The 12,886-nt window shown below is 39.1% G+C and overlaps 1 protein-coding gene across 1 annotated transcript in view; it reads left to right on the top strand.

Annotated features, from left to right (window-relative positions):
- apc2 (APC regulator of WNT signaling pathway 2) overlaps positions 1-12,886 on the top strand; it is a 40,255-nt gene that overhangs the window by 6,255 nt on the left and 21,114 nt on the right. The window contains exons 2-6 of the mRNA XM_031756189.2: positions 4,721-4,882; positions 10,002-10,092; positions 11,408-11,762; positions 12,431-12,539; positions 12,683-12,796. Coding sequence (XP_031612049.1) covers positions 4,742-4,882; positions 10,002-10,092; positions 11,408-11,762; positions 12,431-12,539; positions 12,683-12,796 — 810 coding nt within the window. The 5' untranslated portion in view covers positions 4,721-4,741. The remainder of the gene's footprint in view (positions 1-4,720; positions 4,883-10,001; positions 10,093-11,407; positions 11,763-12,430; positions 12,540-12,682; positions 12,797-12,886) is intronic.

The raw sequence follows: 12,886 nt of genomic DNA, 5'->3' as shown, positions 1-12,886 counted from the left end.
TTGACCCACTTGGATGTAAAATGTGTTTTTATTCATGAAGGCCCAGTTCGAGGTTTGTAACCTGCTTTATTTTTATATTTGTGAACAAAGTGAGAGTCGATCAATCCTGCCACCTGCTCCACCCCCACATCCTCCCATCCTCCATCTCTCTACATCTCTGTCTCCTCTGGGACTGTCTGGTTACTGCGGCAACCGCATCCTCCAGGCATGAAAGAAAGGGAGAAAGAAAGAGGAGGAGGAAAATGGTGCCAGCATCCTGTCAGTGTTTTTCTGCGGGTTTAAAACTACTTTATGTTGCATATTCGATCAGCACCACATTGTATTATTAAACCAACATGATTTATTTTGTTTCAGCTGTTTAGACTGAAACGAGCAAACAAAAGCACTTCCTCTGTAGAAAATGGTACAGCTGGTGTTCGTAATGTTGCACTCTCATATGTGCAGCATAAAAAATCAGTAACATTTTGTCACATTTAGTCACCTCCAGGTGTTGTGAAGACAGAAGCGGCTCAGTTTGGAAATCTTTAAATGCTGAAGATTTATGACGTACATCTGAATTCGTTCAAGTGTTTTTGAGCTGCAGCTTCTACCATGTCAGCAGGTTTCAGCGTGTTCCCTTCATTTGATCGTTTTTATTTTTTATTCTTTTTCTTTTATCTTTCCGTTCTCTCTTACTCTGGGTTTCTTTCTTTCTTTCTGCCTTTTGTCTTTCTAGTAATTTTTTTCACAGTGTATTTCTTTCTTTCTGTTTTGCTTAATTTTCAGCTTTTTGTTTCTCATTTCCCATCATTCGTGTTTGCTTTTAAACCACGTGGTTGACTTTGACTTTTAGATTTTCCCTTTGTCTTTCATTCGTCATTGATCTTTCCTTTCTTTACTCTGTGTCTTTCTCACTGGACTTTCTTAAACGTTCTTTCTTTCTTCCTCCTTTCCTTTTGTTTCCTCTCTTGCGGTCTAAATGCTGACACAGGATTTTCTTTTAGCGTCCCTCTCTCTCTCCGAGTCAATCATCAGTCCTGTCAGGCCTCTGTGAAGGTTAATGACTTTCAGCCTCCTCCTCGAATCCAGCTAGACTGGATTAGTGTGTGTGTATGTATGTGTGTGTGTGTGTGTGTGTGTGTGTGTGTGTGTGTGTGTGTGTGTGTGTGTGTGTGTGTGTGTGTGTGTGTGTGTGTGTGTGTGTGTGTGTGTGTGTGCGTGTGTGTGTGCGTGCATGCGTTGGCATTGCAGTTATGGTTTAAGGTTTACTGGGGGGGGGTGTTTGTTTAGTTTTCTGTTGGTTTAGTTGTATTTTTAATAAAGGTTTGTCTACTCACTGTGATTATTTCATCCTTTCTCATCTCATGCAGTCGACTCATATTGGGGTCACATGCATCGAATCACTTGTTTCCATAGCAACAGTACCTTTAACAGGGTTCCGTTAGCGCTCGTTAACTCTCTGTTTGATTGGCCTCCCTCTCCAGAGCAGCTCTTTCTGCTCCTTACCCAGGATGCTTTGCACTGACTGCAGCAGTGTGTGTGTGTGAGATGAAAAGGGAGGCAGAAAGAGCCATCGCTCCATGCAAATCTGTCACCATGGTGATGAGGGGGGTGAAGATGGGCATGTTACCCTGTTAAAGGGAATAACCATATATCCGAGGACTTTGATGGGGAAACACACACACACACACACACACACACACACACACACACACACACACACACACACACACACACACACACACACACACACACACACACACATTAGCTGAGGTCTGTACTGTCTGGGGACCTTCACACACACACATTGGCTTTGTTTTTGTGGGCAAACTCTGTGTGTGTGACAAACTGAATAGTGATAGTGTAGTTACATTTTTGAATGTCTCCACTCAAAGAAACCAAACTAATCAAGGAACAGCACAAAGTATGTCTTAGATTCAAAGTAGCCTCCTGTCAAACAGATGGTTTGTTTGTTTGTTTTTATATTTAATAATAATAATTAACTCCTTTTATACCGTGTTACTGAAGTTGTTACTATGTGCAGTGGGTTTCAGTATCCCAGCTTAGTGCTAAATTTCCTTCTTTGTGACCATTATACCAACTTTACAGTGGGTATAATATTTAACCCATTGAAATATTTTATGGCGTAACATTAACATTATTAGTGAGGTTTGATGGAAAGCTGGGTGGTGACACTGGTGGGTGTGGCCAGCTGGCTGCTATGCTTCACCTCAGCTGCAGTACTTTGAACAGGACCTCTGGATTATCTTTAATTTCTTTAATAGAAATGTCAGACAAATAATATGTGGTTAGGTTTAGGTCTCTCGCTAAAATTCACCTTTTTAGTGACTGAACTTCTATCATATTATTTGTATGTTACTTAGTAATGATCTGTGGCCTCCTACAGCAGAAAGTTGTTCTTAAAAACTAAATGAAGGACCAGAATGATGGTTTTTGCTGCTTCTGTTACTCTTCAAGAGTTCAGCTCTCAGATGGATTTAGAGAGATTTATTGGATTAGGATGCTGAGTCATTCATCACTGTCAGAGACAATGAGCATTTCTGTGCTCCATGGGTGAAGCTAATGTACTGCCCTGCCGACTAAAGTGACTGAAAGCATCTTTTCTTGGAGACAAATGATTATTAACAGTTTGAGGTGTCTCTCTTTTGAGGAGCCCGTTGTCTGATACTCCATCCAATAATAAAACCATCAGAGTCAAAGCTGCCATTCGCCAAATGTACAGCTATTACTTTGTGAATAAATTGATAAAAAAGCAAAGCGCAGCACATGTGGTCCATGATCAAATCATAGGGTGGTACAGATACTCAGTCCTCTGCAATCTTCCTGTAACACGAGAACACATCCAATAAAATCTGGATCATGCCGCCCCTCTCAGACCTGCAGCTCTTACCCACAATCCCCTGAGAGGCAGAGGAGGGAGAGTAGAGGAGAAGAGGAGGTCAGCCACTCATAATGAATGCAGCAGTGACATTTGGTGCACTGACTCTACATTTGCTGAGCTGGACAGAAACCTGACGAAAGAAAATCCTTGAAAACATCTGAATAGGAACTAGACTCAGGACAGTAGCGTCGGTTTATTCACAACATAACACAAACAAACAGCGGTGTGCGTCTCTGTTCGCCACTTCTCTGCAGTGAAGGTCACACCCTGGTTTGGACTAAAAAGCACACTGAGCATGTGCGGCTCTGACCCTAACTGTCACAGAGCCTCAGTGTGACATTCATGCATTCATCTGGTTTTAACGTTTGCTTCTTCATCATTTTAACGATATGTTGTGCACAAATGTGTTCATGATGCACAACTCTTGTTATTTTCTTTCCCAAACCCCCGACATATTAAACAGTGGTCTCCCATGGGAAATTTTGAGTATCAGAAGCTTGATTTCCTGAATTTTGATGAATATTTATGCACCAATTTGTTGCTGAAATGGTTATTTTTATGAAGCAGATCACAAAAATCAGGCTTGGGCTCAGCTAAAAGCACTCAGGCATTCTGTGCCTTTCAAATAAGATTTATTTTTATTCAATTTATTTGTTATCTGTGTTGCGTCACCAAACACTCCTCTGTTCTTCTTTGTGTGTTCCTGCAGTTGGAGCTGATATCAGGCTACCTTTAAGACCTTTATTTAAGAAGTAAGCTAACCTAATATTCACACATTTGTAAATGAATCTGCAAACTTAGATGTTTCAGTAATGTGTGCGTACACTTATATGTCACAGATCTCAATGTTTTTATGAATTAAGCTTCTGAAATACTGGCATTAATGTTTAATACCAGTTCCTACCCATACTTAAAGTGTAGGTACAGAAAACACAGAGCCATTTTACTGTTTCTCTAACTTTTGAATATATAGTTTATTATTAAATTAACCTTTTTCATTTAAATGTAAATATATAAATCTATTTCATCAGACTACATTATTTAAGCAATTTGTTCAAAGGTTATGTTTATTTTTTGGCATTTGTGTTATTGCAGCAATATATATTATCTTCTCTTGTCTTATAAATAATGCAGTTAGGATACTTTATAATAACAGAAGTCTAATTACAATTTGAGAATGGGAAATATAGTTTTTTCTTTACCTCTAAAGTCACTACTTTAAATTGGGACTTTAAAAAATGTATTCTTAAATGAAACTTGCATTTTAGGTTAAAGAACCCGTAATTATTTCTAGGTACTGAAAGTTACACCCTTAAGTCAAACAAATGTATTTTGCTTTATTTGTACCACTTAAAAATCATTATTGTTGAAGAAAAAGATTTAAATCTTTTAAGTCAAAAGTGCTTAACTGATATTTTTTTTTTTTTAAATCAAAAAGAAAATTTAAAAATCGATGTTTCCTTAATGAGATATTTGTAGCTGCACATAATTTAGTTTGAGGCAGTTTTTAGGAGATGTGGTTGTTTTATGTGCGACACAGTGGTGAAGAGTACTGCAGAGGTTTAATGCAGAAATATGAGACGTGACTGAGTGGAAAATTTCAAGCTCGGGCTGTTTCAGGATCAGCTGACTGGAAAGTGGAAAAAGCCAGAGGAGAACTTAGATAATATGTTATCTAACAGGAGCGTCCTGCCTGGAGGAGGAGAGGAAGCCAACTTACCCATCACTCATACTTTCACACACTCCTCCCGTTCAGCGTCAGGTAGTTGCTGCCTGTGTGATGTCATCAAACCTGCCTCCAGCTCTTAACCATCCTCTTATGTGTGTGTGTTCCTGCAGGAGGCGCTGCAGAGTGTGAAGATGGCCAACGCCGTGGCTTCCTACGACCAGCTGGCCCACCAGGTGGAGGCGCTCCGAAAGGAGAACTCCCACCTGAGGAGGGAGCTGGAGGATAATTCAAACCACCTGTCCAAGCTTGAGACCGAGACATTCGGCATGAAGGTCAGTGGCGATCGAAGCACTTCGAGCCGCTCTGCAGCCGCTGGTTCCACCCGTAAACTGCATATAAATGATGGGCGTAGTTAAAGTCAAGGCAGACCAGGAAGCGTCTGAAACCTTTCTCATTTTAATGGCCAGCAGGGGGCGACTCTTCTGGCTGTAAAAGAAGTCTGATTGTGCTGAAGAACTCCGGGAAACAAACATTAAACACTTACCAGCTGAGTTTATGGTTTCAAATACTTCTAAAAATTTTAAGCATAAAATGAATATGCTAGAGTAAACAAAGACCATAAAGCAGGAGATGATGTAGGGTGTCTTTGGATCGACAGGGTGCTGCCATGTCAAATATTCCCGTTGCTCTTGAAGTCTACTTCCAAACAGGCGAGATGGTGATTGTTATAATGCCCAGGTGGAGATTTCAAAAATAAGACTTCCCTTACCAGCGGGTGACTTAAAGGTGGTTTTGTCTTTTATCTGTGGTTCCACCTCATTTCATATTCCTCTGTTTCAGGGGCGGATCTAGAGAAATTTTCTCAGGGTGGGATGAGGGTGGCAAAGAAATCAAATGGGGTGGCAAAATCAAGGCTTTTTTCTTTTTTTTTCAAACACATATGCAGGTGGTTACATATGGTTAAAATAATTCAAATGCAGTGAGTATACACGCTTTTCATATAAATATAGTCTATAAGTTAATTATTGTCTGTAGCCCACAGAATTAAACACTTTAGTTACATAAAACATGTGAGTTTTGATCTTATGTACTGTACAGCCTGTATAATAAATAAATATGGAGCCCAATATGTATAAAACCCAGAAAGCTACACAACATGGGGCGGTTCATTTACAAACACAGGTCTAACTTAAGTTTCACTGTTTTTTGTTAGAAAACAATCACATTGTTACAGCTTAAATTACACAAAATGTCAGAAATCTGCACTGTGATGAACAAAAATTTAAACCTAATTTTTCATGATTTGTTGGATGAACCCACTGAGGTCTGAAATACAACCGGCCGTTTTTGACTCCTTTTGAGTTTATGTTTGTAGTTCATCCTCAGATTGTTTCATTTTATTTTTCCCCCTTGCCTTGTTTGGTATCGTTTCAGCTCAACTGAATTTAGTTGTTTGTTTTTTTCACTGACATACTGCATTAGTATTACTGATCTGAAATCACACAAAGAACTTAAAATCCTAGTAGTATTTTTTACTGTAAAAAACCCAGACATGTTGAGTAAATTTTTATAACTTGAAATGCAAATATAAATTGTACATTTTGTAAACATATACAACTATTTATCTAAAAATGCAGCCAATACACCTGCCGTTTTTTCATTTTTTACAACCATTTAAAAATATTACTAAAACTAAAATGAGAGAACAATCAGGTGTCGCAATAAGATGCCCCACAAATGATGTGTGCCAGTAAAAACAAGACAGAGGAGAGCAGCACAGGGATAAACCTGCAGGCCTGACAACAGCAGGTGTATCACTCTGCTGGTTTTCTACTTAGTGACAGTGTTTACATTGCAAATGTGCCTTAGTGACATTCATTAGTGCCCTCACTGACACACAAAACAAAACGACTACACAACAGAATAGCTACACAAGACAACACAACACACTAAGTATACACTCCACACTAAACGTCACAAATCTCCCACATCTAAAAACTCTCTCTCTCTCCCTCTCTCTCACTCGCTCGCTCTGTCTCGCTGCCGTTACCGTCACTCTAAAAACTCTCCCCTCTTCCTAAACAACTAAATCCCACATGTTGACTTTTTTTTTTTAATTGGTCGACATGGTGCATTTTTCCACTGATAGGAAAGAGGTGGCTTTTTTTCCATTCTTTACTGTTTTCACGCTGTCCTTAGAAAACGCTTAAAACACACACACACAAAAACGTGACGACAGTATTTAGAAAAAAGCGTGGCTTATATATATTATCATAACTCTGGATTTACTGGCCTGTAATTAAAATTTAAAAACTTTGAAGTCCGAACTTTCAGCATGGCTGCAGCTTGTTGCTATGTCAGCTTACATCAGTCATGTGATTTGGAGGTGCAGCGTGTCCGTGGACCACAGAGGGTTAATAACACTCACCTTCCTTCCATTTCCAGAGTGTAACATCCACCCACCTGTGTAAAAAGCGAAATTCCCATGGTGTTGTTCAAAATGTGCTCTGGCACAATCATAAGCATCGCTTGCTACTGAAAACAAGAAAAAAGCCGGTCCTGCTATGGGCTGAACCATTTGTTAACGGTGCGGGGGGGGGACACTATGCAATATATTCAGTTTTAGCATTTATATTCACTGTTGACTGTAACTACGCTCGAACTGTTAATGCTATCTTATTTTAATAAACAACACTGTCATATGCAAAACTGGGGTGGCACTTGCCACCCCATGCCACCCTTCTAGATCCGCCCCTGCTCTGTTTAATGCTAAATAATTATTTTCTGTAAACTTATATTTAATAATGAAATTACAGAGTTAAACTTGCTAAACTATATCTAATATTTTTAATGAGTTTGATTTTAAGATTGTAAGTTCCATTTATCACAATAATAATGTGGCTGACACAAACTCCCGAGCTCCGCATGAACTAACTGGTCTGCCCTAGCACACACAAACGAAATAAATAAAAAATCTGAAATGTCAGTTATCAGCTGGGCTGAACATAATGAAAAATGTCCATAACATGCTTCCAGAGTCACGTGTACTCTTCTTAAGCTTGTTTATTTCATATTAAGATTATTTTAGGATTATTTGTTCAAACTGCTAATCCTGATGTTAAAAAATAAATTTTTAAATTCAGATTCTTTCATATTTTTGAATTTTATAGCCTGTAATCAGACATCTTAATCAAATCAGCTATTTCTAAATTCACACTGAGAGCGAGAAGGCTGTAAATCAGGCCAAGACTCAAAGGCTGCTGGATGTAAATCCCATCAGCTGCAGGCACACAGACACACATGTGCATGTACACATGTACGCACTGACTCACGTGTCCAGATGCTGAGAGCAGCTAGATTATGAGGCAGAGCTCAGCAGGTTTTAGTGTCAGAACCAGGACAGAGAACTGAGAGAGCAGACATACACACAGCTGGAGTTCACTGCTGCACCAGATTCACCTGTAGCAGGTGAGTCGACTGATAAAAGCACCTTTAATATCCAAACTGATGGATTACAACTAGCTGATGAGAAGGAAGGACTGCTTTTTATTTCTATCGGTGATGAGGTGACATTTTATCTGCTGCTTTTTGGGATTATTAGATTTTTATGTTTATTAATCTGAACTCACCAGTCAGGATAAAAATGGAGATAAATCAAAAAAATCATTTTGTCTAGTTAGTTTGAAAAAAATCACTTTGGTTTAAAGCATCACAAACAGTCATCAGATATTTCTGTGTGTCATGTAGCAACTAATGTTTATACTGCAGTCATTTTAATATATTCAGTTTAATACCTGTAAGTAGTAACTTCATGGTGGTTTAACCACAGATCTCATGAGATTCAATAGCTGAGTTTTATTTATTTTGGTCTTTGTCAACTGCAGAAAACAACCAGAGCTTTAACTGAGACTAACTGCTCCTGCTTGTACACGGAGGATAATCTTTCTAGACCATAACAGAAAATGTTTTTAGTACCACAAAAATCCCTGCACTGCTCGCACTGTGCGGATTTCATTCATTTGTCTCTGCGTTCCTGGAATATGCAAAAAACAACGTCCATGTAACAAATGGGATTTGCTGGATTTTGAATATAAGCTTTAATTCATACAGAGAAACACAGAAGACATGTTTCTCTGTGTGCACAACTCAATCTATACAAATACCAAAATGACACAAAAACATTTAAAATACAAATTTGTAATGAAAATGTTTTTAATGTATACATAAACAACAAAAACACAAAAAAGGGTTAGTCAGTTCTTTCAGTTTCTTCATTTCCAGAAGCAATACAAAGTAGGTCACAGAACAAAGCCTGACTTTAAAAATGAGGAAAAATGGCTACTGGTGATGTTTGAAGCTTCTTTGTTGCAAACTGTTATCAAATCTAATAAAATAATCCTACTGAAAGAAGCCCAATTTAAATATACCTTACAGGCTACAAGACCAACAGTAATACACTTCACAGAAGGACCCCAAAAGGCTTATGTTATTATATATAAGATACTTTACTGCTTAATTGCTCTTTGTCTTAAATGAGCAATTTCCCTATGGAAATTTTATACTGACCTTAAACACAAATCCAGCATAGGAATAATTACATCTAACATTCATTTAAAAACACTCACCACTCAACGTTACAATTAATCCCTTTACTGTAGCGGGTGTTCAGAATTTTTGTAGTAGATGAGACCAAGAAGAATGAGATGAGGAGGAATGTCACGGCCAGGCGGCCGGTGTGGTTGCGAAGCTGACCCCAAAGCCCACGCGGAGGAGAGGAAACTAAGTATAACAAAAAGCAAGACGTGTTTTTAGGCTGATGAAAAAAATAGCCGAACAAGGCGAGACAAAACAAAGATGGAACTAAACTAAAACCTAAACTGGAAAAACCAAAACTATGAAAATGAGGACAAGAGACAACAACATGAAACTGAACAGGAACATGCAAAAACATGACTGTGAAATAATCCAAACAGGAGTACAAGCAGCAGAAAACAAGACTCTGTGAGCACAAGCTGACATGAAGACAACAGACAACCCGACAAAGAACAGAAGGAGACAGAGGACTTAAATACACACAAGGGTATATAATGAGGGAAGTGGAAACACCTGGGGAGACACAGCTGGGGCTAATCTGGCATAACGAGACAAAGGAAGCAAAGCAGAATACACAGACTTTCAAAGTAAAACAGGAAACACACAAACACAGAGGCAAGGATGACAAGAAAGACAGAGAACAGAGACCTGAAACGTGGGACAGGAAGGCACAGAGTAGAAATAACACCGAACACAGGGAAGGCACATAAACACAACCTAAAGACTAGAAATCAAGAAATACTAGAGAATTCAGGGAGTTAGAAATAGGCCCTGACAAGGAAGTGACCTTTTGACCTGGAAATGTATATTTGTGGAGGTTCACCTGGATACATTTATGTTGTTTTCTTTTCTTCTTAGGAGGTGCTGAAACAACTGCAGAGTAAGCTGGAGCAGGAGGCGGGAACCCTGGCATCGTCTGGAAGGAGCGACGTGCTACACCAACTTAAAGGTCGAAATCTGGCTTGACTTTTTTTTTTTTTTTTTGTAATTTGAGGAATGTTTCTGCCTGCGGACCATTTTCTAGGAACCATTTAAGGAACTTGGGATGATCACCCCCAGAAAGTTCCCCTCATATTCAACAATGTTATGAGTTAGATGAGAACCAGGTTCAGATTTGCTGGAGAAACCTCGTCTCTTTTTTCTGGATTTAGAAAAAATGGTTTATGTTGACAATAATTTGCTTTAAAATCCCAGTAAGAGAAGGTGATAACTGTCTGTTTAGTCACTGTACATCTGGAGACTAAATTTCCCCCTTAATTGTTGTAATTTTCTTTTTAATTTCTGTCCCGGTTGAACCTACCTGACTCTACTGGTGTGTGAAGCTGAGAGCTCAGAGCCTCCAGTGAGACTAATCATCACTTACAGAGAAAGGAGATTGACTCATTCAGCTAATCTGATTGGCTCCAGCAAGCCAGGCCTCATTCAGTTAAATAGCCAGTTATTGTCAATTACTTTGTCTGGACAGGAATTTGCTAATTTCCAGCTGACAGATGTGTTTATAGACTTCAGCTGTCTGTCAACTCAGCTAGACAACTGAAATTAAATCAGTCTAATTCATGAACATAAAACTAACAGTTTAGCTGCATTAATGCTGAATTTAGGGAACTTTACTTCAAACGTAACCATACAAACTTAAAAGTGGTGGTCCAGTTAAAAAATAGAGTTTTAGTATTATTTATGGTACTGGTAACCAGTGAAAGCCAGCCGGGGTTAGACTGATGACAGATTTTATGATAGAGCATTTAAATAAAAAATAGACTTTTGCTAATGACAGAATATTTTTGTTTACACATTTTAGGAGATGAGTCACACAAATTTAGCATTTAAACACCAAAACATGCAAAGAAAACAGATTAAAGAAAAAACAGAGATTTGCTGTTAAACTCTGAAAAAAGTGGAGACGTTTGTTGTTTTCTTTCCTTAAATATAATTTTAGATCACAATAGGTAAAATGAAGACAAGCCTATCACCTGCATAGAAATGACCAGATGTCAACAAAACCACACAAAAAATTCCCATAGTTCTTTAACAAAATAATTTTATGCAGAAATATTGCAAAAGATGTGAATATAAATATGCTGAAGAGTATTATTGACGAATAAAAGATAGTGACTGTAATTCTAAAATAAAATGCTGAATATCCCGGGGCTGGTGTTACATCATAGGCAGAAATTCCAATTTTAAATAAACCAGATTTAAAAGTAGAGCCTGAGTTGTTGATCTGATGGCTCTTGACCCTCCTTCACCTCCTCCTCCTCCCTCAGAACTCCACATGGACCTCACCAATTACTACGAACTCAAACATCAACCTCATAACCTGAGGCTGCTGACAGGCAGCCTAGGAGGGGCGGGGCCAGGTGTTGGCGGAGGTGCAGAACTAGATGATCACCTAGCTCTGGCCCCGTCCTCGTGCTCCTCCTCCTCCTCGATGGCCGCAGTAAGCAGAGGCAGGAGTCCTCACCGATCGGCATCCTGTCAAAGCACAGTGTCTGCCGGGAAGACTGCCGCTGTCATCCTGCCGCATCACTTCCTGGATGGAGCCCCGCCCAAAATAGCTATGATCACTGGAGCAGACGGACGAGTGATTGACCATCACCTGGACGAGCTGTGTAAGGAGAGGTAAGCTGATTTACATAAATATTAACGGAGGCACCTCAGGGTGGGAGGTCACATGGGACTGATACAGTCAAGTTCATGGACCCAGAGCCTTCATTTGAGTAGACTTTACAGATGACACGATGTGTGTCATCAGGGGAAGAAACTGAGGCGAATTAACTGCAAAGAGACCATTTTATAGTTTTCCGTTTTGAACTTTTTCTCTACTTTAAAATACCAAACAGAGTAAAAAAAATCCATATAAAACAGAACAACACATTTTAGATACACATTTAGTGGATAAAACAAATTGTTGATTGTTTTCTAGCTTAGTTCCTCCTGCATAGGCCTTCAAACTGGAGATAAGCTTCAGAGATTAACTGCATGTTTGAGGAGGGTTAGCTTTTGGTATAAATCCTTAAAAAACTAAGAGCAACACTGTAACAACTATTGTGTCTTTAGAGAGCTGATTAATCACCTATTTTTAAGGATTTAAAATAGTGAAATGTATAGTAACACAATATAAGTAGTGTTTAATTGTGAAATGTCAAAAAAAAACGTTGTTTCTAAAAGGAAATTAGACCTGCAGGCTAATGTAACTTGTTCAGTGGTAGTTAGGATGAAGAGGTTTTCATCTGATGTAGCCACCAAACGAATGGCAATATAATAATAACGGTTACAACTATCTACAGGGACCTCCTGCTGGGGGAAATTGACCGAGAAGAGAGGGAGCGCTGCTGGTTCTTCAGCCAGCTTGAGGAGCTGTCACAGAAACTGGCCCAGCTGCCACGCATCGACACGGTGAGAGCTTTGTTGAGAAAATAAAGGATATAACCACAGAAATGCAAACTTTGAGTGTTTTTACTCATATATGGACTTGTTATTTTGTCCAGTAATCAGAGAAACCTTTGACCCCTGACCTCGGTGTGTTTCTGCTGCTACAGTTTTCACTACAGATAGACATGATCCGGCAGAAGCTGGAGTTAGATGCTCAGAAGATCCGGTCTGTGATGGAGGAACGCTTCGGCACCAGTGATGAGGTGGTTCACAGGACGCAGGTGAGTTTGGTCAATTCAGTTTCCTAAATAACAACTGAAAGAAGCCAAACATTGGACATTGACATTTCCATAGTTTTATGAAGTCAGTTT

The sequence above is a fragment of the Oreochromis aureus genome, linkage group 15, assembly GCF_013358895.1.
Source record: "Oreochromis aureus strain Israel breed Guangdong linkage group 15, ZZ_aureus, whole genome shotgun sequence".
Taxonomy (NCBI): Eukaryota; Metazoa; Chordata; class Actinopteri; order Cichliformes; family Cichlidae; genus Oreochromis; species Oreochromis aureus.
This window is presented reverse-complemented; position numbering and strand designations above follow the sequence as displayed.